This window comes from Zonotrichia albicollis, chromosome 1, assembly GCF_047830755.1.
Source record: "Zonotrichia albicollis isolate bZonAlb1 chromosome 1, bZonAlb1.hap1, whole genome shotgun sequence".
NCBI lineage: Eukaryota > Metazoa > Chordata > Aves > Passeriformes > Passerellidae > Zonotrichia > Zonotrichia albicollis.
In genome coordinates, this window is record NC_133819.1 from 59,904,185 (window position 1) to 59,930,964 (window position 26,780).

General features: G+C 38.2%; 1 protein-coding gene across 2 annotated transcripts in view; it reads right to left on the reverse strand.

The window, feature by feature from the left end:
- Nucleotides 1–950: 950 nt before the first annotated feature.
- The window catches only part of TPPP (tubulin polymerization promoting protein), an 82,368-nt gene continuing 56,538 nt past the window's right edge, over nucleotides 951–26,780 (reverse strand). For both annotated transcript variants that reach the window (XM_074542199.1, XM_074542196.1), the window contains exon 4: nucleotides 951–26,755. In XM_074542199.1, the coding sequence (XP_074398300.1) occupies nucleotides 26,561–26,755 (195 nt within the window). In that variant the 3' untranslated portion in view covers nucleotides 951–26,560. The remainder of the gene's footprint in view (nucleotides 26,756–26,780) is intronic.

A 26,780-nucleotide genomic window follows, 5' to 3' on the forward strand; every position in this document is an offset into this window, starting at 1 on the left:
AACTTTGACAGATCTATGCCAAAAGCCTTCTGTCTGACTTAGTTAGTCAGAAAGTTTTCCTTGACCTTAAGAAAAGAGAAAGAAATCCTTCCTAGACTTACTAGCAAAAAATCTCAGATTGGTTGCCTTGAAGATAATAACATGAAAAAAAAATCCCTGACTCTACTTTTAGAAGTTATTTTAAAGGCAATTATATTTATTTGACCCTTCTGCTTTTCAAGTTTCACCTTTGAGCTTTTGTCTTGCACACTAATCTCAAAGTGACCTATAATGGCTTTAATAGATTGATGAGTATATTCTGTTAGCAATAAAATACTATCCAATTTTCAAAAACTGAATAAGAAATGAGAAAAGCCTACATGCATAGTCAGCCATATAATATAACGGTGACAAAATTAGGCCCTAAACAGCTAACACAAAGAATAGCAGCTAGCCTAAAGTAGATAAAATAAAAAAGGTAAGATGTTTGAGCTACAAAAAGTCTTATATTATAGGGAACAATTATGTTTACTATGAAAAATGAAAGTAAGGAAAAAAATCTTTAAAAAACATCTCCTACTAAGCAGAAAGAACGCTAGGAGACACGATGCGAGGAAATGGCATAAAGCTGTGTCAGGGGAAGTTCAGGTTGCATATTAGTAAAGAGATTGTCACTGCACGAGTTGCCAAGCACTGGCACAGGCTCCCCAGGGAGGTGGTCATGGCCCCAAGCTGTCAGTGCTCAACAAGTGTTTGGGCAGTGCTCTGACATGCTGATCAACTTTGAGGCTGCTTTGTGTGGAGTCAGGGGCTGGACTTGATGATCCTTGTGGGTTCCTTCCAAATCAAGATATCCAATGTTTCTGTGTGTCATGGTTTGAGCCTGGCACAGAGCCAGTGCCCCCATGAAAATGCCTCACCCTGGTGTCTGCTGTGAGATGTGACCAGGAATAAGCAAAACAGGCTCCAACTTAAACATAAATAACACTTTATTACCTAAAACTACAGGGAAAAAATAGGAAAGACTATAAGGAAAAGAAAAAAAAATTGAAAACCTTACAAAAACCACTTTTCCTCCTCCCCACTCCCTGACTTTCCCAATCCAATACATTCTCTCAAAAATACCAACTGCCCAGCCTGGCACGACACTTTAGTATACTCAAACTGCAGTTCATGAAGAGGAACGGAGTCCTTCTTGTTCCATAGGCTTCTGGAAACACACTGAAATCCCGGATGCTTCCTTGTCACTTTGGCACCGCCCGGAAAGTCCATTTGCCGCTTGTGACATGTTCCTTCCATGCTCAGTGCTCTCACCACCGAGACATGGATCAGAGCTGCTTTTAGGGTGGTCTTTCAAGGATGCCTTGTCTCACTCCAAAAAGGCACAGTCTCTGCTTTTGGGACAACTGTCCCCCCCATATATTTCCAACCCCCTGGGGCCGGGGGGTCCTCACAAATGAACCCTCCTGGTTTTGAGGCACTGCCTCCCCCTAAATGCAGTCTGTGTCACAGGAACAACTGAGTCCATGGCTACAAGAAAACGTCCAGCCAAAAGGCCACTCCAAATCATCTCTCCCCATCCAATCATCTCCACAAACTCCGGGCCAAAGTTCTTATCTCATATCATCTCTCATCTCCCTTCTTATTCAGCTTCGAGGAGGATTAGCATTTTCGCAAGGCCCCAATCATGTAAGAAAGGGTTAAAAGTTTTCAGTCTCTGTCTGTCGGTCGGCTCCCACGCACGCTGCCCACACGCTGCCGCTGCGGCCGGGCAGTCTTCCTCCCCCTTCTCGCTGGCTGCTCTCCTGGGGGGGGGGGGGGGGGGCTGGCTGCCCGATGTCTCTTGGGGCTCCCCCACCCTTCCATCCTCGAAGCCCCCTCAACACCATCTCTGTCCAGGCCTTACCGCATGGCTGGCCCCTCCCCCGCCCAGCAGCAGCGGGCCGGACGGGGGAGAGATCTGAACTCCTCGTCCTACGAGGTCCAAAGAGGAAATGCCAGGGCAGTGCCCTGCTTTTAACCCCTGTGTATTCTCGGAGGTGTGTCCAAAACCCACTGGCCACACCGGACGCCAGTCTCAAACCCAAAACCTTCATTGGTTTGACCACAGCTTCCCAGAATTCCCAACTTCTTCCTGGTCAAACCATGACACTGTGGGTTTGGATTTGCTAGACAGGTATTTCAAGTGACATGAGTATAATCCAAATAAAAGTGCTATTTAATGTATAGGAATTAAGAGAAAAAAAGCACACAAGTCAGATATTTAACACCATGATGGATATTCTTGTTGCAGCTACTTTTCTCTTTTGAGTCTGTTTTCTTTCTTCTTCCTAATATCCATTAAAAATCATAAACAGCCAAACATACACTATATAATCCTCACTTCAAGTTATAGAAGTGCATCTGCACATTAACATAACTACATACATTCTGGCTCTCCTGTCCCAATTCACAGTACCTCTACAGATTTTACACTTAGCAGTTCTTAAGGCCAAAGATAATGTGAGAAGATCATATCTTGTGAGGAGATTTAGTTTCTCTTCTGTTTAAGAAATTCACCACTTCTCAAGCTTTTTATCTGTTCTTTATCATTAATCCAACAGAAAGACTCCCTATTTATGCTAAAGAAAAGATATCAGATTCATAATCAACATGATGTAAGTATTTTGGGAAGATCAACAGAGATAAAACCATTTAGACAATCAGTGCCCAAGAGAGTTTTATATCATTTTTTTTAAAAGGCTGGCAGTATGGGCAGGTAAAAAGACAAGAGGCTTTCAAGGCTGAAGATAGCAATGCAATCTGGTTACAGTTTAGAGGACATTATGGACTTCTTCACAAACACTGGGTGTAAGTTTGCTGTTTTAAACTGAAACTTTGTAAAAACCTGATCGGCTGCATTCACAGACCATACACATATTACAGCTCAAAATGTCCTCACAGCAGTTAAAGAACTCAGGAAGGCCATCAAGTTAAAAGATATTTTATTTTTTGTCATAACGCAACTTTACCACAGAATGTAATTACCTTCTCACCACCAATAAACCAAACATTTCAAGTGAACAGTTTACAAGGGGTAGCAGGGCAGCACGCACGTGTGTCGAAGGGAGGACGAGCGCAGGGATGCCGCACCGACTGGCACCGGCCCAGTTTGCTGCTGGAGCAGGAAGCGTCGTCCCAGGCCCGACAGCTTCCAAGGGCGCAGACCGGGCCGCTCACGTTTCCCGCCCGGAACCTGGGCCCCGCTCCCGGCCCATTCCCGCCCATCGCGAGCCCACACGTTTCCCCGGCCTGCACGGAGCCCGCCCATCCCCGCAGCGGGGCCGGGTGCGCGCAGAGCCGCAGGGCAGACGGCGGCTCCGGCCGGCAGTGGCCGTGAGGGGCGGAGGGGAAGCGGCAAGGAGCGAGCGGCCGATGCGGCGTGCCCGCACACAGCCCCTCGCAGCGGGCGGAGGCAGAGACGGGTACGTGCTGCCCCAGCGCTCCCTCGGCTCCCGCTCGCTGCAAACCGGAGTGACCGCTGTTACTGCAATAACGGGAAAATTAATTGGTGTCACTTTCCCCTGACCAACAATTCGTGCATTGATGAAATGACACCGCAGTGGTTCATGTCAGCAGACCATTAAACTCAGGTTTGGGGTTTTGGCACCACAGATAACTGTCCTGTCTGAATATTTAATCGTAAGCACTGTTCTGTGTTTTGCCTACAAATGTAGCAAGCAAAACACGTTCCAAACAGAAGAAAATACAAATAGTGTTTTGTTGGTCAAGAGTCATCAGGAAAAAAACCCAACCACTCAAGAACACCGATTTTTAGCTGCTGTGTACACCATATGCCAGAATAGGTATAGTTTGCTGATTCATTTAAGTTCCTTGGCACCTTGCATTTTAGGCTGTAGTTTGTTTTGTGTGCTCAAGGGATATAAATCTCTACAAAATCAGAATGTGTAAATTCTTAGTCAGATGTACATATATCACATAAAAGTACTAGAAGAAACATGCTCTTAAATTTGCTCTTAAATTTGATTTCTTAATATGGTAAGCTAAAAGGTAGTTGATATATGGGGGTGTTTGGTTTTTGTTGTCTTTCCTCATTGCTCTTCTCTTTTCCTCATTTCTAGTGCTGTATCTTTCTACTTTGCAGCATCTCTGGTGCTTATTATCTCATGCAGTATTGCAATTAATTTGGTAAAACAGCAAAAAGTTCTTGCATAATTCTGGTTTAATTGTCTGTTATTCCATGAAAATTTATTAAATTACTACCAGAGTCAATGCAGAATAAAGAAACAGGAGAACATACCCGGAAGGAAGGTTGATATGGGAGGAGCAGGATTTAAAAGTGTCCAACTGTAGGCTGTGGGTAAAAACCCCTCAGGTTGCCTTACCTGTCTGCTTTAAATATGCCAGAAGGCTTGGAATTCCTGCATACGAATTTCCATTGGTTCCCAAACTCCTTTAATCTCTTTGCAGGTAGTGGCAGCAGCTGTTATTTTGTTTGGCTGAGCTGACCTTACCTTTACCTCTGTTAGTAGATCATAGAACCACAGAAGGGTGATGGTTGGGCCTTTAAAGGATGACCTTTAATATGCATCTACTCCAATACCCTGCAAGGACCAGGGACATCTTCAACTTGACCAAAGCCCTGGCCAAACATGCCCTTGAATGTTCCCAGGGGTGGGACACCTGCCATCTTTCTGGGAAACCTATTCCAGTGTTTCACCACCCTCATAATAAAAAATGTCCTGCTTATATGTAGTCTGAATCTACCCTCTTTTAGTTTAAAACTTTGTCCCCATTTCCTATTGCAGAATGCCCTGGTAAAAACTCTGTCCTCATTTTTCTTATAAGCTCCCTTTAAGTACAGAGAGGCTACAAAAACTTTCCCTGGAGCCTTCTCTTCTCCAGCAGAACAACCTCAACTCTCTGTCTTTCTTCAGAGGAGAGAGGTTCCACCTCTCTAATAATTTTTGTAGTCTCTCTCTGGAATCACTCCAACAGGTCCATGTCTTTTCAGTGCTGGGGACCCCAGAGCAGCACTCCAGGTGGGATCTCGCCGGAACAAAGCATCGCCTCCCTTTACCTGCTGGCCACAACACTTTTGATGTAGCCCAGGATGCAGCTGACTTTAAGAGCTAACTTAATTTAGATGTGCCACTGACATGCTTCAGGAAATTTTGAATTATTTCTTGAACTTTGAGTAATGTGAAATACTAAGTGTTTTTCATAATTTAATGAAAACTGAAAGTTTTCAAAAATTATGTAATGATCTAATATCCCAGGGTACTTGGAAACAGCATTCTCAGATATGGAAACCAAGCTCATTAAGGCTTATAAATTCTTCACAAAAGAAAGTGCTACATGTGGAGTTAAATCAGGGGAGGGATAAAGGTAATGCCTGATACACAGACTGAGAGTAGGAGTTCCCAGTTTAGAAATACATTCTTTGCTTCTTGTATTCTGGCTAGATTTTACTCTGGATGTTTCCTGCACTGTATTAATTTGCTTTACAGTTGTTCCTACATAAATACAGAGTTCAGCAGAGATAGGCCCAAGATCACCACAACATCCAGGGAATGCACAATCAACTTTCTCTCTTATAAATTACCTCTACATTAAAAAAAAGAAACAACTCATATGACACATCTAAAATGTTCTTTGTGGGCAAAACCCTAATATATTTAGAAACTGAGTTTTTATTGTTCCATAGCTTCTTTCCTAAGGAAGATCAAACTCAGATTTGTGTACCTGATGTGTGTTTTCCCTGTATATAAGAGTGATTTAATTTGTATAATATGCACCTACTATAAATACTTGTTTTCAAGGAAAAGCTGGAAGCATAGAGGTTATTTTGTCTTGGAGAGTAGATAAGCAGAGTATTGAGCAAGGGCTGGTTTCATATTAAGTGGCATTTGAAAGATGTAATCGTTCTTTTTAGCATCCTTTTGCAATAGTATTACTGCCATTTAAGAAACCACCAAAAAAGCCCCTCAAACAGCAACAAGAAATTAAAGTTTCCTTTTCCTATTTTTGTTTAATACCAAATTCTTGATATACTGCAGAATAGCTTCATCATGCGTTTTGTATTAACCCAATTAAGTGCTAAAATGTCTAGAAGATATTACCTGCCTTTCTTATAAATATGCTGAGATTATGGATGTTCCCAGTCATGCCCCAACCTGGCCTGCCCTTTTTATCTGAAGTAGGTGATACACCATCCTTGCTCCTTTCTCACAGGAGAAAATTACTCCTTTTTGAAATTCTCTGATAATTCTCTGATAGATCTCTCTCATAATGCATTGGTTAGTTTGGAGGTAAGGATGTTGGTTGGTTGGTTGGTTGGTTGGAGTTTTCTTAACAGCTAGAGTTTAGAAAGATGTAACTAATACACACCAAGTCTTGAAAGCCTATGGAAGACAAGGTTAGAACAGGGTTAGCTGAGCATAGCAACATTGCAATAGTAACACTTTTGAAATTAGGGACTTTCAGTGCCTAATTCAGTTACAACATATCACTGTAAATAAGGTGGTGATTCCTGAGACATGTATCCTAAGAAGTGGGTAGGTTTCATGCTGAGGTGATAACTGTACTTCTGCACTTGATCCATCAGCATCTAAAACTTATTTTCCTGTAGCTATTCAAAAGGCACTTTGGAATGCATGCATGGATTTAGTGTATTTCAGAATGAGCACCTGAAACAAACCAGCCTTTGGCAGTAGTCTGAGTGAAGTAGATTTAGAGCTTGGATAAGTATTTCAAACTTTTTTCCTTTCGCAAAGATTATATTGCACCAGTGGGTGACCATGCAGAACAACATATTGCCTCTGCATGTTGAACTGACAACACTTGAAAGATCTTCTCTTTAATAGCAAACATGATTTCACAGGAAGTCGAACACAGCAAATCACAGAATTCTTGGTAGCATCATGGGAATCCCAGGTGCTTAATATAGGGATCCTGAATAGTTGTTTTGATGCCATGATGACTTTTTGCTGTTTTTAAAATAAATATTTTATATACCTTTTTTGTATCTTCAGCACTCTTAGCATGCATACTTGTAATTATTTAAATCTGATAATTCAGCATAATCCTGGTATTCTGTTAGACCAAACATCCCAGAGGCCTCGCAGTTGGAGGCTGGAAGGCCCTACTCTGTCTTGAGAAACCAAGCAGTAAAATACATCCTGTAAATTAGGATTACGCCCCTCCAAGGGGGGAGTTCTTCGGGATGGGGAGATATCAATGCTATTCATTCAAGCCTCTCATTGAGGCATCTTTATTAAATATGCTAATTTGCAAGGTCTGTAAAACTGTATGCATGTTTTATGGGGGTGTGAATTTCAACACATTCCAACTTGGCAAAGTTGTGCACCATAAAGATCCTTTCAAAATACTGAAGTAAAAGCCCTTTACCCCTTAACCGTGTCTGACTCTTAAGTTTTACGACCAAGGAAAAGGCATCAGTTTCTGTTCTAGGGTTATTTTAGCTACTTAAGTCTTTTTATTGAAAAAAAGACATCACTATATTAGTACTTCTGAAGTTTTTCTGACTCAGGTGGGATAGCAATTAAGTCTGTATGTTAACTGAAGCTGACAAAACAAATGTATCTGCTGCTTCCTGTCACAAACACTAAGACGTTTGTATGGCTGAAGGCTGAAATACATAGAAAAGAATTTATATATACATTTGAACACCAAAAAATATTCCAGTTGGTTATCTTTCAGCCGGACCAGCTTTCCAGTTAACTGTAGTGATAAAACACCTGATATTGTTAATAATACTGGTAACTGTAATGATAAAACACATTTTATTCAAGAGATATAATGTAAAAAATGGTTTGAGAACTTGAACGATTGACTGGAAGTGGAAAAGGAGAAATAGCGCTTAGTTTTCACATGATCCTTTAAAACCTGGTTGTCATGCATTACACTAAGATTTTTTTTTAATTAAAATGAAACTTGCTAGTTTTACTTCTACTTTTTATAGCTTTTTGCAGTGGTACTACAAAAATAAAACCATTCTTTTTTCCAAGTTTGTAACAATGAGAATATTTTCATGAAAAAAAATGAGTGAAAAGAATGCCTTGCTGATGCAGCAAAGAATAGTTTTTATTCCTGCATCCTCCTTGTCATGGCAGAGATCCTACCTCACTCCCTGATCCATGGCTCCTGGCCACATAGTCCTGCATATTCCTTTGCTGTCCCTCTGGCAGTCATCAGGCAATTTTCAAGTCAGTTCAGTTCATTAATCTAGCAGAGAAGAGAATCTTCTTTTTCCTGATCCACTTGTTTTCTGGCAAGTTGACACGTGACATGAGCTCACAGAGGAATCCAGAGAACACAGGAGTTTGTGCAAGGTAAAAAATATGTGTACTGGCGACCTCTGATTGGAAGCATGAAAAAGAGAATGAAAAAACAGGGGGAAAGTATTGTCATCTCTCTCTCTTTCAGAGTATGTGAGCTTTTAGATCAGGTTGTCTTGGCACGTCACAGTCTCAGGTTGATGAATGCCAATATTAAAGGAGAACAGAATTTGTAATTCAGTCTTGTTTCTCTTCTAACTTTATGCTCATCTAAATAAAAAGGCTCTTGCTTTGGGCTACTCTGGCTTCTGTAAAATACCAAATTTCTATTACTCCAGACTCTACTCTGGAAATATAAAATTAGTTCAGACTACAGTTGTTTTGAAGTAGGCATCGAAGTAAAACTCAGGGAATATAAAACAATACTATATTTTACACTTAAGCTTTTATATTACTGTCCTATGAGGACATGACTTGATTAATTCACAGCTATTCACAGGAATCCACTAATCTCACAAATTGATGGTATACACAAATGTTTTTGAGGTGACAGCTTTATTTTTTTTTTCCTTGGAAATGTTGTCTGATCTTGTGCTCACAGTAGCATCAGGGAAGAAAACTAGACTCTGTTTCCCCTGGGAAGCTGGACTGTTTTTAATTGTCTTCAGAGCTGCAAAACAAATTGCCATATTATTACTTTGTAAACTTCCATCTGTCATCCATATTGTAGTTTATTGCTTTATCACTGATATCAAAGGCCACAGTGAAGATAGCTACTTCTATTAATAGTTACTAGTATAACTAACACTATTAACTGACTAAACAATATTGCAAGAGGGATATTTGGAGTGGAAACCAAATAAACTGTGAAACCTTGTGTTTTCTGTGACTTTTGTATAGTTATTTCTGTACTATTTTTTGCAAGTAAACTTTGTTATTCAATCTTCCCTGTTACCAAACTTCAAAGCAGACAGTTTGCATGCTTACCTTTGTATGAATGAAATCGCATTATTTCATGTGTAAGACTAAGTTAAAGGACAGTTATCACATTCAAACAGTATTCAGAAGCTTTCCTAGTTGTACATGAAGTACCAATGCTATTGACATTAGTCATCAATTTTGGCCACAAAGCCTATTGCCAAAAATTATAATTGTTCAATACTAAACTAAATTTTCTACATGCCTTGCTGTTGCGTGTTGCTGGTCTAAATTTGTCATGCTTTCTTTGTATTCCTAGATATTCCAAAAGTATCATTAACATAAAGTCAGCAAGTTTGTTCCTAATGCTTCCTTTAGAGCTCTAACATGTGCTGTCAATGGGAGACGAACTTCAGCAACTTATGTAACATAATGAATTATTTCAAAATGGCCATCACAAAGTAACCTTTTCATGACACATGAGTTTAAAAAATTTAAAATCTTCTTTCCTCTGAAAAATGGCTAGATTTACATTATTTGTCAAGGTTTTGTATACAGTTACTATGTCAGCATCAATTTCATGTCCTAAAATGCTATCTTGACTACACTTATTTTTCATTAACATTTATTACCCACCTCAGTATTGATTCATGACATTGCTGAATTAAAAGACAGTTTATCAATCAAATCTTAAAGATTTTGGGGCATTGCTCAAACTTCCTGACTTGAACACTTGTACAAGTCCTAATTTTATAATTTCCTATTGTAGATGATTGTCCAGTGAGTGATAATTGAGTGAAATGCATCTTTGGTGCAGTTTAATACAGATAATGCATTAAAATTAGGTTTTCCTGAGAAACAGAATCAAACAATTGAAGGTACAAATGCATTAATTGAAACAGTGATATTGTAGTGCTGTCACAGAAGTTTGAGCTTCATTCAAAAGTAAATAGTACAGTTAGGTGAGTTCAGGAAAAACCTGTAGTGAAATACTTACAAAACCTACAAGACTTCACTCAACATTTGAATTTTGCCTAAATGTTTTGGAAAGACACATACAGTACTGCAGCCTTGCAGTGTGGTGAACTGGTTACATACAGCTTCATGCTTCAGTGGTTGGAATGTTTCTGGTACATCACATGTCTCATTTAAAAATAGCTGTCTTGCAGCATGCTCAGCAGCACAGATATAGCAGAGACATCTAACAAGTCTTATCAGTTTCTTGTGCATTAATTCACTTTTGGAGGCACCTTTTCAGCTGGCATTCTCTGTCATCAATTAGTCTCTTGACATTCATACGTCATTGGTGGGCTCGTTAAGACATTAATTTTCAACACTAGCATCATATGTTCCTGCTAGCTTGTTTGGAAACGTGGAATGGGTTTGCAAGCATTTTGGGAACTGAATATCTAGTTAGCATAGAGGAGAAAGGATTTCTGATATATTCAGAATGGGTCTGCTATTTTGAAATACCTGGTTTGAGTGTTCTTTGGTTGCATTTAAATTTCCATTCTGTTGGTTCTTTGTGTTTATGTAACTGCATATTGTGCCTTTAAGCACCACTTCGTCAATAAAAAACAAATTTATTTTATGTTTTGAATGTTAGCTTTGGCACTATCACTTTGTTATGCCAAGATACACTATTAGAATATAGTAATTACAATTAGAGTAATTTTAGTATTTTGTTTTTAATGTATTTCTGTGATTTTTTAAAATAACTTTATATTTTTTTATATGTATGCTCACATAAATACAGGCAGAATATAATTTTTAGCTTGCCCCAGTGTTTTCCAGATAAGCAGTGCTCTGTTGTCTCCTTCTTACTTAGCAGATTGCAGCTTTCTGAGCTGTTCTCAGCAAACCATGCTGCCATTAACTGCTCTAAATTAGCTTATTTTAGGCTTATTTTAGCCATCTGATTTTAATTGTGGAGATGGCTAACTCATCAGGCTTTTAGTCTTACATTTTAAAAGCTCTCATAATGATTTACTTGTAAATAAAATAATGGCTTTACATAATTTTTACCAGACCTGTCACTGTCTGAAATACTTTTATCACCTTCCTTTCTGTAAAGCTATGGGTAGCACATAGAAAGTTAAGCAATATAAACCTTCTAACAAGAACTTGTGTTGTCTAGTTTTTATTCAGCTGAAATGTCTCTCCAGCATCTGTTGTATGTAGAACTTTCTCACATGGCGAATCCATAAACCCTAAAATCTCTATTCTTGCTCACCTTAGGAACTTGTTTTTCTGGACACGCAGTCAGAAAATTGTGGAACAAGAAAAAACCACTGTCATTTACTAAAATTGCATTCCTCAGCATGCTCAAACTTAGGTGTCTAAAGTAGACTCATCAACTTATATTCAGGGCCATCACCTTCAGTTATAACTGGTTTTTTTTTAATATGATCATGTGATTCTACAGATATCTTTAAAAAGGTGAGTCAATAGAGAAAGTTATTCCAAATAAATGTATTCTGGGTAAATTTACATTACTTTTCCTATTACAATCCCAAAGCAACAAGATAATTTCTAAATTGAAAGGAGTTTCGTGTTTAGAAATGTATAGCAAAGAACAAACTGGACATGGCTTACTGTTAGTAAGGAACTTAACCAAGCTTGAGAAGTTGGCAGACATAATTGAGTTCATCAAAGACAAATGCAAAGTGGTACCTTGGGTAGAATAAAACCTTGCAGTAGCTGCAGGATCTGACAGGTTATGTACCACCTCTGCAGAAAATTTGGGCTTTTCCTGGGTAATGTGTTGACCATGACTGCAGTGCAAGTTGGGCTTTATTAACAAGAGCAGATTGAGAGAAGAAGTTATTTCCTTCTACTCAACACTTATGAGGCAGTACTGTATTCCTCTTTGGGGTTCCCCACGAAAAAGAGAGGTCATAAATCATGAGTCCAGAGAAGATGGTATAGGCTGGAACATACACTAGGAACAGGCTGAGAGATATGGTTTTGTTTACTCCGGAGAAGAATTAGGGAAAAGTGAGGAGGAGGGGAATCTAATTATCTTCTTTCACATGGGGGCATATGGAAAGATGAAACCAGATTTTCACCAACACACACAGTAAAATGACAAGAGGCAGTTAACATTTCCATGGCAACAAAGACAATTCCAGCTGGACATGAAAAAAGGATTTTTTCCACTGGTCAAGCACCTAGAGGTGATTTTGAAATATGACTCAACAGAACACTGTGCAGCAGCTTTGTTGACATTGAAGTTAGAGAGCTCATTTAAGCATAAGCTGGACAATTGAGGACATGGAGAGGTCCCTTACAGCCTGAGTTATTTTATGATTTTAACTAAGATACAAGTAAGTTATATAGTATAGTATTTTAAATTTGATTTCTTCTCTGAAGATGGTGTTGGAAAATTATCAAATACGTAATTGCCTTTCATTTACATCCTTTTCTGAAGATGTAATATGGATTAGTGGAGTCACAGGCGGAACTGTAGTGAAAAATGACACAGACCGCAAGTCAGAAAAAATGATGATTGATGTCTCCAATTTATAAAATGGAAGTTGCAACACAGAGATGACCAACACAAGAACAGGTATAGAAATTTCTGATAGTGTCTTTACTGAAGATAAAAAGGCTGCAGTCTTTAGTCATTTAGTCATTTGTGTATACCTGTGGTGAGTGGCTGGCTAAGATTTGTGCATGCTGGCCAAAAATTGCCTCTTGCTTAGCAAGCAGTGTGAGTGATAGTGCTTCCACAGCACAGGGAGGTAACGGCTCAGGTAAAAATAAGGGAATTTAATAACTGGAGGTGCTGTTGTGGAAGAAGACATGCACATGGGCTGTGCAGAAGAGTATCTCGAGGTCACATGGGACATAAAGGACACATATCCTGTGGTGGAAATGACAGGGAACTGATCCACAAGCCTTTTCCTTCCTCCTGTGTGATAGGAGAAATGGATGTGACCTTTAGGGTTCAGCTCAATGTCATGCATTAGGTATTTGGTAGTTCACACTCACCCTGCTCTACTCTAGCAATATCATATTGTGCAGGCTTTAGGACAAAGGGTTTTGTCTTTTTAGCAGTAAGGTTTGGTTTTCTTCCAGATGTAGTCATTGAATCTGCATAGAATCTGCATAGAAGACTTTCACTGGCAAAGTTAAATTTGCCTGTATCCTGGATTTCCAACTGAGGCTTTTTATCAAAGATTTTAAACTTTGATTTTGGGGTTACTTTTGATTCTTTGTGATGACTTCTTTTTTTAACTGAAAACAGTTTCCAGGTGGCAGTTAGGTCTCCAAAACACTGCCTGTCTCTCCTATGCTTTGTGTACCACCTACTGGATTCTTTCTAACATCCTGCCAAAGGCTTACCCTTTCACAGGTCCGTGAAATACAGGTTTTACTTGTTTCCAAAGAGTAAACTCATAACCCCATTACTTGGGTGAAAAAATATTTAAGTTATCATAGATAAGGCTTAATTCATGTCTTTTGTTTAACATGCAGTTGTATTTAGCAACATCATAAAGTGTTCTTACTTTAACATATGGTATCAATAATAATTAATGGCATTCTGGTTGGTATACAATATCTGAGGAAAACAGCTACTTATCCAGTAATTAGAACAAGAGTTGTTATATGGTCTACTTCTGCAAAGAAGTAAAAATTTTGGTTAAAATGAAATTTTTAAGACAATCTCTGTTACTTCTAGAAAGAATCAGAAACACCACTTGGTCCAAAATTATCTCAGGTAATGTTTAAATGAGATCAAGCTAGGGCCCAGGAGTATGTAGAAGCCCAGACAATAAGGAGGTAATATGTATGTCTCAAACACCAATAACTGGACAGCCATGGGGTTTTGTACCAAGAACAAAGAATTTGCTTGGAGAACAGGACCATGTGGAGGTAGAGCAGGGAGAAACATTCTTGTTTTACTCCCTGGAGGCACAACAAACAAAAGACAGCATCAGTGAAGAAATAGGCATGAACTGTCAACCAAGAGCAAATCCAGCAGGAGGATATGAGACCACTCAAGACCTCTGTGACCCTCCAAACTATGTCCAGATAGGTCTGAAAGAACAGTCTGCCAATGATGACTAATTTGCATAGAAACCAGTCCTCAGGGCAGGCAAAACTGTTCTGGAAAAAGGTATTCACATCAATCCCAGGCCACACACCCTCAAGACTCCGCACATCCCATTGGCCAAAGAGATGATCTCTCTTGTTCTGTTCCCCTCTTTAATTCATCTTTTCCTTTCTCTCTTCCCTCTGACCCTACCCCTTCACCCAAAACCCACTGCTGGCATACAGAGTAGATCAGGGACTAACATATCAATTTCCATGCCATGTGTGTAATTTACTAATAAAACTTTGTGGGCCCTCTGACTTCTGTCATTCCTTTTGACCAGAAGCATTTACCATTTTTGGGTGCTTCCTTCCCCATACAGTGGGACATCACAGAGCAAACAGACAAGAAACTACAAAGAGCAGAATGAGACACAGCTCAAGATGAAAGCCATTGTCAAGCGCTGTTTATGAGGATGATGAGAATGAGAAGGCACGGAGGACAAGACACTGTGATCTGTTTTAAGGCAGACAAGATTTACTTAAGTAAAAGATTACATCCTTCAGGATTTCTGAGTCATGGCAAATAGCTAAAGCAGGATCCCAAAATTAACATACAACATCACCGCATACTACCGATAGTACCTAAGAACAGAGATGGAGTTTCAGATAATGGGAAACATTTTATACCAATTTCAATATGTGTAGATATATCTAGATATCTAGATATATAGATATGTTTTACATATAGACATATAAGAAATTTTAATCTTATATGAAAAAAACTGTATTTACTTTTCATATTTTATACCCCATCTGGTCCAGTGACGTCAACATATGAAACCTACTCTCACTGAATAAATGTCAGTGTATGACTACAAGAATTTTTTCCATTAAGAAACTACTAAGAAATGTTCCTTTAAAGTGTTTGGTTTGAGGCAAAAGTTCAAATTAGTAGTACTAAAATAGAATAAACCTACCAAAATACTACTGAAAGGAAATATTTAAAAAAATTAATTTAGATGGGGTAATGAACAAAATTGGTTGCTTGAATTGTTTTAATGTAAAGAACTTTAATTTCTATCAAGAAATAGCAGACATGCACATGCCTTGAGACTCAAATTGAGCAATTTAATAGGAGCTATTATCAGTTAAGAAACACAACAAATCAACATTTTTGTAACAATACAGGCAACAACAGATGTTAGTACCATTGCAAATAAGATACCATTGCATAATAAAGTATAAATGCATAAACCAAATAGAGCGCCATTGCATTGTTTCATAATGGTAATGTTGATGGACAGAAATCCTCCACACTTAAAATAAACAAAGCCAGCACCACCAAAAAACCAAAATTGGTTCCAATAACCTGTCTATGGCTGAGCAGGATGAAGGGCTGGTCAGGAAACACGCGTATATTTAATGAGATTCCCTCCAGCCAGCCTATCCAATGGCTAGTGCCTGGATCACTGTTTTCCCCTGCTGCTGGAATCTGGACATGCAAGTCTATGAAGATCACAGCTACACTTCATCTGCTGGGACAGTCCCATGTCATCATTCCCTTCCCACCTAAAGCACACACTGGATCCCTTGAATAACTGGGACTGGATGTGCAGCCAGCTGAGTAACTATCCCACAAATTCTATGTGTGTAGAGACATACGTCATGAGGCCTTGTAGCCTCCCCAGTAGTTGTTATGGACTGCCTGGTCTCTCTGGTATGTGCTTCCAGCTGTCTCAGAGACACACATGTATCTGGCCCAGCCAGAATGCTTTGGTAACTGAGCTAAAGCCCCTGCTTGCTGTCTAGGTTAAGCTCAGTATCTGCTGGCAGCCAAATGGTGCTAGACACGCCCTCACTTGGCCCAGCTGCTAGCACCACAGGCATATGGGTTCCTGACACCCACAGATTCCACTCCAGTTGCTGGCACCATAGGTAACACCGACTATTGTAACCCACGGTATGACTCAAGCTGGTAACAATTAGACCTCCATAAGCACATATGTACACAGAACAGAGAATCCCCTCACCCATGAAAATAGTTAGATATTTAATTTAATGAGACAGGGCAGCTCACACTTAGGAGATCCAGGACATCACCAAATAACTGCAGGGACCAGGGACTAGTTCCTTATCCCTCTGTTTTCCTGTGCTTGTTCCTCCTCAGACCACCTACATCCCTACCTTTGGTTCCTTCCATACATGTTCACTATTGCTGTGGAGAAGAGATGAATGAGAGGGGATTTAATAAATACTTACCAGTAAGTATGTGACCTTGGGATTTAATGAATACTTACCAATAAGTATGTGACCAATATGCTTGAGTTATTTTACATTATTAAAGAATTGGTGCCGTGAGTTAAATAGAGGCTAAGGAAATGAAAAAAAAAAGGCTAATTAGAAGACCAGGTTAAGTCCCCTGAAGACTCCGATTTGGCAGAGGTAGCCTTTGCCTTGACACCTCTGTCTGTACAGTCCTGGCTGTGGTAGAACAGCTTGACAGAGCCACGAAAGATCAGCCTGCACGTGATGTATGGACACGAGAGCAGGAGCGCGTAGTTACGGCAAGAGTAGCTACACAGACTGAAAACTAGCAAAAATAATTGTATTCCTGGAGTAAAGAGAACGCATCCTGGCAGAGGGGGGTTATTTTCATTTTAAAGCCATGATGTGAAAGTGGTCTGTAAGGGTGAGTGGGCATTTCTAGAGGCCCTATAGGAAAATAATAAAAAATCCTCTTTTGAAGGAAGAAGGAATCCTCTTTTGAAAATACAGATCTTAGTTTCCTTCTTAGAGGAATCCAAAGAACGAAACCTCATTTGAAAATACAGATCTTAGTGTCTTATATTCTCATAGGGCAGAAGTGTACTATCTTCCCCTATCTTAAAGGCTTTTTGAATAGTAAAGGATTTGATTTTTCCTTTAGGTTCTGCTTCACTATGTTTTTTACAGCTTCAGTACCCATACATGCTAAGAGTTACAAGGAGTATAGGTGGCACAGTCCATGGTCTCTGTGCAGGAAGAAAAGCTATTTCAGGACACAGCTGTATTAGATTTCACTTAAAAGGCAGTTCTAAAGAAGGTTGTCTAGTGTGTGAGAACAAGGAATACCATTTCCAGTTTGGGAACAACTGGTGAAGAAACAGGGTAGCTGTAAGCTATTCAGTTATGTCGCCTTGCAGTTGCTAACCACTGGATTAGCAACTGACTGCTCATTTTGTCAATTAACAATTGACACTGCTGCATTTCTAGAGCAGCACTCTAACTTTTTGTTTTGTCACATTATTAATTATACTATTACAATGTTGTGAGTGAAATACTTCAGCCTCCTGCTTCTTGAATAAAATCATGGTATTTGCTACTGGAAAGCTGAGTGATGTTGTTATTTACAAACAGAAGGTCCATATTTGATTTTGGATGTAACATCATTGAAACAATGTTCTATGTAGAGAATTTCTTTCCTTACAAGTAAAATATTTTCAACGCCACTTAAAGAAGATGAGAGAAGTAACTCAGGCTTTTGCACTGAGGAGCAATCTAAGGTAGCTAGTTAAGAACAAATGGCTTCATTGATGACAGATCTCATTTGGTGGATTACCATTATGATGGCTATTCAAGCATCATACAAGAATTCTCAAAATATTAATGGTCAGCTTTAGTCATTATTCCAACTAGGAAAATAAATGGTAAGAAGAAATCAATTCTGCTCAGAACCAGACAGCTGAATATTCAGAGAGTATTTTCATGTAATTTATAAATTCAGCAGCAACTAAATTAACATCTCAACTGTAAAATAACTGTTGCTTACAAAGTTTATGAGCAAATATCATTTACTCAATAAATGCCAGAACTGATGTAGTAACACATTTATTGATCACTTTACCAACTAAAAATACAATTTTATACAGTCAGTCAACAGCAGTAACATACTTTATGAGAAGCTACGCTTTAACAAAATGGTGTTTAAAATATGGATTTCACTATAACTTGTCAAGCCAAGCTTTTACAGGGCTAATCAAAACAACTGCTGCACTTGAACTTTTCCCCTAAAACATCAACAATAATGTTGCAGACAAAGTAGCTTTTCCATTGTTAATGTGGGTTTAGAATTTAACAAGACAACTTCAAAAGGTTTAAAACATCTGTAACATTGTCATTACTTTAACATTCACACAGATAAAGTGATACATTTAATACTTTCTAGCATTAATAAACAGTGTAAAAATATATTGCATATATATATATATATATAAATTTGTTTCCTTTTCCTGAAAAAACCTAGTACAAACTAGTAGTATATGATCCCCCCTTCAAGTTTCTTTTACTTATTTTAAAGATTGAAGAGTAGTAGTTTTAAATTAACAGAAACAAAGACATGGAAATAAGAGAATCACTGTTGTGCTCCCCCATAACCTCTTGTCATGGTTACTAAGCATATTAACCCCTTGGTGATGGTGTTTCTGTTTTTGCTAACACCAGCAAGAATTTTGGAACTGGCTGCAGTGGGGATAAGATTTTGCCCAGTGGGCTTTGCACTGGATGGTGCCTGGCCCCCTTCATCAAGCGGTTAAAAATCTTTGCTTAGGTCATTTTTTTTTACTATAGTTAAGATTTAGAAATGCTATGCTCAAGTTGTTCATTTGCAATAATGAAAAGAAGATTCAGTGTTAAATTAGTGAGAAAAAGTAAACTTGTAAAGTTAAATGATCATGTAAGATTTTTTACCGTGTTGAAAATTTCACAGTGAACACAGTAGGCTAGTACAGCTGCATGTTAATGTTTGCAATGCCTGCAATTATAAATATTGCAGGTAATTATTAGCACACAGCAGCTTCCTGGTTGATGAAAGACAAATGAAAATAAGAACAAAAACTATTAAGCTTCACTGAAGGTTTTTATCATAGTGTACAGTGCTCCAAGGAAGACCATGTTTAGACCTATCTCCACATCCCAACTGCTTAACAATTAAATTTTAATTAGTGCTCTAGCTCAAAGACAAAACAGTTTTGCCTTCCACCTTTATGATCAGGTCCTGACAGCATGCACATTCAGATTTGTGCAAATGACGAATCAAAACATCTAAACCAAATTAGAAATGGATATTGGAACAGCATGGACTGATAAACATGCTAGCAAAGGAATAAAGCATAATGTGGATAAATAAATGGTTTATGACTGAACAAAATCAATCTCATTCAAAAATTATACTTCTCTATAAATATATATTTCTCCTCTAATATTTAAATCTGTGAAACATCACACCTTGCTAAGAATAAACCTCAATACACTTATCCAACATTGACCATTTCTCTGCTTTACAAGAATGTAAAGACAAATTACTTTGTATTAAAGCATTGTACAAAAAAATTTCCCTGCTGCAAGAATTTGCCAAAGCTGATATATTCTGAACCCAGCACAAAGATTAAAAATAAACACACTTTTTTGCACACTCTAACTTGGTTTTGCCTATGATCTTACTTTTTCATATACTACAGTGCTAAAAAAAGTAGCTTGCCAACATGATTTTATACAGGACATCAGTTTGTAGGTTAAGTGACTTTACACAAAGCCTTTGTAAAGATCTAGTACATATTTAGCTTGAATATTACAGACATACACAGCATTTCAGTTGCATTAATATAACCCTATTTAACAGAGCCCAGGCTGCATTATTTCACATTATTTAATTACTTTGTTTAAAAATAGCATTTGAGCAAATGCAAGCATACAGAAACTCATCTGATGTAAACTGGAACTTGAAATAATTTACCACTGTGGGGATTCAGACTGCCATAATTTTTTCTTATTTTGTTGTTCATCTATAATGTAGCTCCTGATCAAAATGCAAAGATCAAAATGGATGAATTGAGTGTATTTTCAGGAGCACATTTTTAATTTAGTTGAGTGTAGCTTTACTCGTATTTCTGATTTTTCCTGAAAAATGTGCAAAGTTGTAAAAAAACCTTGTATAAAGATAACTGGAGGTAAGGGCAAATTATGAGCATTATCTTTGAGGTCTTTGGAAATGTTTACATCAAAACTCACTTTGTACAGTGCCATAAGCTTTACAGTAACTCACAAAAAAGAGATGCTGTATATCTGTATTTGAAAATTAATTCATTGGCTATTTAGCTGCAATGGAATATGATAGCAGCTTATCATTTTTCCAAATCAAGTTAGTCAGTTGGGTATTTCAATGCCAATTTCTAAATGCAAGATTTAAAGAGAAAGAAGTCTCTTCCGTAGTTTTGCCCTCATGTATATCCATGTCCCCAGATAGTGCCAGTGTGCATGTGCATGAACAGAAAAGATAATTTCTTTAAAAAAAAATTGTTTCAGACTACCAGAACTGCAAATGTGTGCCAAGATACTCAGCCAAGAGGCTGGATTTTCTCCCCTTTTGTTTATGATCAGGCTTATTCTTGCCAAAGTCTACCTTGAGTGGATGATCAAGTAGTTTGAATGAAATAAGCCAATTGAAGTGTTTTCTGACAACAAAGTCAAGAGTTGTATCTTAAACTTGTTCTGAAATCCACCTTCTCCATAGGGTTTTTAAAGCAATATACCAAGTTTAATATACTGAAAAACATGAAAAAAATACCAAATATATTAACAGATATTTTTCCCTGCAAGAATAAATTACTTGGACAATTAAGACATGGAGGTTCTATCTGCAATATTCTTTTACTTCTTATTATTCTTAGCTAGGACATCATTCAAAGCATTGGTTTTGAGTTTAATGCACCAGCATCAAAGCAACTACAGATTTATTGGTAGTCCTAGGATTCTGAAGAATTTAAAAGAACAACCCTGACTGTAATATTAAGTAAGCCAAATGGGCACTTTGGGGTTGCACAAAATGAGTAACTGATTGTTAAATTCTATTTTATGGGCAAACACTTCAAATACAGGAGGCACACATGTATTAATTGGAGGTACTCCAGACTTTAGGAATTCCACACAAGTTTAAGAGCTGTCGTTATGCTTCTGGTATTTAATTGTACAAAGGTTTAAGCAAGACTTGAGTCCATAGGCAATGTATGACACTCCTGTTTCCTGTTCCCATCTCACTGTACCACAGCTTTATGCTTACTGACAGATGATGAACACCTCTGTGTTTACACAGTGAGTGTCACCTTGCTTCAGGTGGGGCAAATGCAGAGCACAGTTTTAAATGGTTTCTTAAGAGCACTCAGAGGAAAGCTTGCTTTCACTCTTTCTCTTTCTCCTACTTCCTCACCATGGAGAAACTCCTCTTGTGACACTAAATCTATGTTAGAATTGCTGAAGAGTGATTTCTCTCAGAAGAGGGTGGACAGGTAAAACCATAAAAGCCTCCTTAGATCTTCACCTTTATGGTATGAAGGGAGAATGACAACACTCCCAACCAGTCATGCTGAACAGCATTGACTGCAGGACTAGAGCTTGGCCCTAATAAGATTTTAGTTTTTCATCAACATTTACACAGTTTAATTACTTAAGCTGGATCTAAAGAGCATGTGTACACACACAAACCTACACAAGTCTTGTGCATTACATTACTTAATACCAACTAAGTGACAAACCAAGAACATAATATTCACACTACAAACAACATACACAAAAGTGTAGTTATTTTGGCACACACGCAAGGCTGACAGTCAGTTAAAAGAACACGTACCAGTGCAACATTACATTTGCTCTATCATGAAGGTAAAAGGTTTGCTCTTGGCCAGTGCAAACAGAGAATTCTCAGTCACAGATGACAGGCACATGCCCCCAGAATACATGCATCCCTGAAGGCAGCGTTATGTTTTGACTATCATACATGCAGGCACAAAGAATTAAAATTTATTTCATAACTATGAAAAGTCTTAAGGAAAAAACCTATCAATTACAACTTTAAAGTTTTGGTTTTGGAGGAATATACATGAGGATTTTCTCAACAGATGGTTACAGATGGCTGGGATATCTATCACTTGCAAGTCAAACCCATAGTAGTCATTTGCCTTTTTGTTCTGCCTAATTCCAGCTACTATAAAATATTAATTGAGCCAATAGAGGGGGAAAAAAGGATGACTGAAATGGTACTTTGTGAACAAAGCTTTGTAAAATTCTAAAAACTTGTCAGACTTTTAAATTCAATTGCCAGAATTTTTAGTTTAGGAAAGGTCAGTAAAATACATATTTCAATTCAAAGTATCTTTGAAAGACAATCTCTATGCTGATGAAAAACATAAGCTGTGACATGTATGTAGTTTTCAAATCTCCCTTTCTCTTCCCTAAACAAAAAGGAGGTAAGAAGTATTATAGTTTTAAAAAATAGGGATTAAATTTTGTCTATAGTCTAATATTCAACATTTCCCTTGGGATTCCAAATATTTGACTACAATTAATTACAACTGTTCATATAAGACCCATGAAATTATGTGTGTTTTTTAATGTCTGCTTCTCAGTAAAGCTATTGTGATAGCTTTGACAACCACAAAGAACAGGACAATCATTTTTAGTTTTGATACTTCCATACTAATGGTTGCAAAACTCCCTGCGAAACTCTGAACTAAAGCTCATGGAGTGACTAAACAGAATAAGTAAGCAAGCCCTAATAAGAAAATCCCTTTTGACCGCTGCATATTTTACTTGAAAACAACATTATTTTTAGAAACTTATTTGTAATGACTATTCATTTGCCTCAGTAAGAATTTTAGTTTCTTGCTCTCAGTCTTCTCAGGTTTTGATGGTCAGGTTAAGCTTCAGTAGACACACAGGTAAGGATTGTGTACTGCCACAGTATTTAAATGAAATTTGAGTCTATTCTTTAAGGCAGTTATTTCTAAAAGCTATCTGATTTTCTGCTCACTTTTTTTTTGGTAGCACCTACTGTAGTAATGAAAGCAAAGACAACTAGGAACAAGAGTGTTTTATAGAAGATGTCACATAAGACACTGCTACATAGTGGAAGATGCTGAAAATCAAGCTGGAAATTTAGATGGAATCAATTGAGATGCCTCCAAAAGAGAGAGGACAGTAAATCTTATTAGGTTCCCATGTCCTCATTTCAGACATGATGTTCAGTTACAGTCTTCAGCATGGTGCACCAGAAGAGAATATGCTCAACAACACACTAAGGGCTGAAAATGGGGCACCTCCTCAGCTATCCTTTCCTGTCATCTTTGAGGTATAAGCCATACTTACTGCCCTGAGAGTTGAGGGAATAGCAGATGAGTAAGAAAATGTACTTTGCCTCATTCCCAAGCAGGCCTGGAACTTAAAAGCTAATATCAAGCAAGTATTTAGGCTTTTAATTTCCTATCAATATTAGTGGAATAGTAAGAGCTTAAGTAGCTAGTGAACCCCTAATACACAGCTGCATAAGATGCTTTTATTCATAGCTATTATCTTTCACACCAAGCACAGGAAAAGAGAAAAACCTTTACTATCTTCCCAGTAACAACTTTCCTTTGCAACTGTTACATCAGAATGACTTCTTTTCATGTAACACTTTGAGGTTTAAAACTATCATACTGTAGAAACAAAGTAGAAAATAGAAGTGTGTTCCTCAAAATAAAATACTGCTATCTGAACCATCTTGTCAGGTTCTGATCCCAAGCTTACTGTGGCATTGAAAGAATTTCAAATTTTGCAATAGGTATAAATAAAGTGCTTTTGGTTCATGGCAGGGATTTTATACTGCACAAGCAATGCAAAGTAAACTCTGGCAGAACCTCTGCTTGTTCCATCAGCCTCTTACAGCTCAATTTCTAGACAGTGTCAGCTTGGATCTGTTCGCACTCTCAATTCCCTTGCATGCCTTCGTGTGCTGAACTCTCTCTCACTTTGAACCAACAGTTTAAAACCTAATTATATCTTAAAATCTTCCTAACCAATCACTCCTCCTGTATGGAAACATTCCGGCATTACAGACTCTGTATTTGGGAAAAGTGTCACCCAGTGTGCCAGACAATAGCTAGCAACAAAGACCCAGGTCAACAGTGTGCTCCTGGACTCTGCAGTAGGCTGGACATCACCCTTTAGTGAGGCTGGGTCCAGAACTTTTCAGTTACCAGTGAGTTATTAGTCAAGTCTTAAAATCAAAAGGAAAAACAGGGACACTGATTTTGCATGTAACTCAGCTGAAGGATTCATCAAGGGTTGTGGGCTCAGCCATTTTATTAATTAGAAAAACTAGGACTACCCTGGAGCTATCTTCGGGTGCCCAGGCACCAGTGACAAAGAAGGCTCTTTACATTTTGACAGTTTACTACCATGCCAGAATAATTTCGCCACTGTTTATCCTATTTTTTGCTTTGGAGTATGGCAGGTCCCCAGTGCGATGCAATAGTGGATAACCTTTCACTGTTCCAGAACACTGGGTAATTCTTGGAAAGGATTCACAAAGCTGAACACTGCATCCTGAGCATCTTTACATACACCTAAACTCTTCACAGGTAACCAAAGTCATCTGTGGGAAAAGCAATTTAAATCTTCAGGAGCATGTGCTGTGTTTTGGCAAACTTCCCTCCCGCTTAAAAACAAACATCAAAATGAATTATAAACAAACAAAAGGATGTCCAAGTCCACAAGGAAGTCCTTGCCTTTTGTTTGCTATTGTTTTGGTTTTAGGCTGATGTATGGGCTCAAAGGGTCACTGAGGACAAAGTTACAGGACAGGGTACCACACAATGTCAGCAGAATAAAACATGAACAGTGTAAGGGCTGAAAACCAGAGCTCTCTTTCCATACATTGGCCAAATACAGACTGTTCACCTGCATGGCACATGACAGCACACACTGCTCACCCACATTTATGTACTCTCAGTGGGATGCTGGTACGGGTGGAGGGAGAGCAATACATCTATTAACCTTTATTAAGAGTTGAACATGAAAATCAGGGCACAAGCTCTTTTTGAAACAAAGCAAGGCAGAACTGCAAAGAGCTGGTTTTGAATACTGAACATCCTATCTTTCATAACTTTAGAGAAGCAGAGTAATACATCAAGGTACTTGTTCAGCTCTTGCAGAAAATTAGAATGGCCTTTTCTCTCCTTGTCAACCAATACTGAAAAAAGTTATTTTTATTCCAATTAATTTCTTTCAGCATTCTGGACCCCAGCTAGGTCACACTCAGCTGCCTGTACCCTTTGGGACTGGCTCTCCTGGTAACATTGGAAAGCCATTCCCAGCAATACTATCATTCCCAAGTCTGGTAGCAAAAGTGAACAGAGAATCAAATCCCTTGGATTCGAACGAATCAACCATAAAATGTAGTTTATGGTTATAATGATTTGGGGTTTTTTTGAGGGAAAATTGCACCTGATTACATAGATATTAATTGTATACGTCCTTACTCCAAGGGGCCATAAGCTTTCCTTACATATGTTAGAGCTTAAAGGGACTATGTGCCAACATATGTGCAAAACATTCCTTTAATAGTAATCTGATTGGCAGTATTAAGTCATAAACAATATTTTAAAGTATTATTAGCTTAATGCCCTTTTCACTTCCAATGTGAGGCAGTGCAAACTTGAAAACAGACTGAAAATCCTTAACTATACTTTCTTAGTCATGTCTTGCTCCTCACCTCTCAGGTTACTACAATAGCTCCATCCAAATCCAGCCAGTCAGAACCATGCTACAGTAGACACAAGAAAAGCACAAAGTATAGACAGAAGGAAAGTAAGGGCTGGAATTTTCCAACTCTTTCTGCTGACATAAAATACTTTAGAGCCTATATTGTCCTAGAAATAGGGTTTTTTTTCAGTTTTTCAATAAGTGGTATATGACAATCACAGGCTAGAACCTCGTATATTACTACCACTTACTTCCCCATAGTTTATTTAAGAGAAGTGCTAGATTCCATATAAGACATTTAAAAAAAACCCCTAAAATAATAGTCAAATGAAACTGTGTAAGTAATGGGATATTCTTAAGAAAGACTGCTACGAAAGATCCTCTTTTCAAGAGGTTCTCTTTGACATCATCAGGGCAACTGAACACCAAGGAATGTTTGAGTTATTTTGCTTGAATTGACAAAGTGTGGTATAACTGCTCTTGACTTTGGCTTTGTTGTTTGTTGATCTGGGTTTTTTTCCTAAAGCTCAACAAAATAATGTCTTTTTTATACCTACATATTTATTTATTTTTGCCAATATATGAATGAGGAATGTAATGAAGTGGCATTGTGCTGCAAGTAGCTCAGCAGATGTTGAAATCAGTTCCAGTTCCTGAAGACAACTTCTTGACAACATAGTCTCAACATTCACAATAACTGAAACATGTGGGATTCATAACATCATCCTTACAAATGTATACTCTATTCCCCTCTGTGTTGTAAACTCTCAGCCTTACTTGTTTCCTTGTACTTTATGATCATATGTGCCTGCATGCTTATAACCAGATACATATCCTGAGTTATCCACCAGATCTTCTCGGCCAGCTCTGCCTTTTCCTTTCCCACTGGCATCAAACCTCTCTTTGTGAGAACCCGTGAATTTTGAAGTATCTGTAAGGCGTGAAACAGTTGGAGATGAAACGGTTTTCTATTGGAAGAAAAAAAAGAAACAA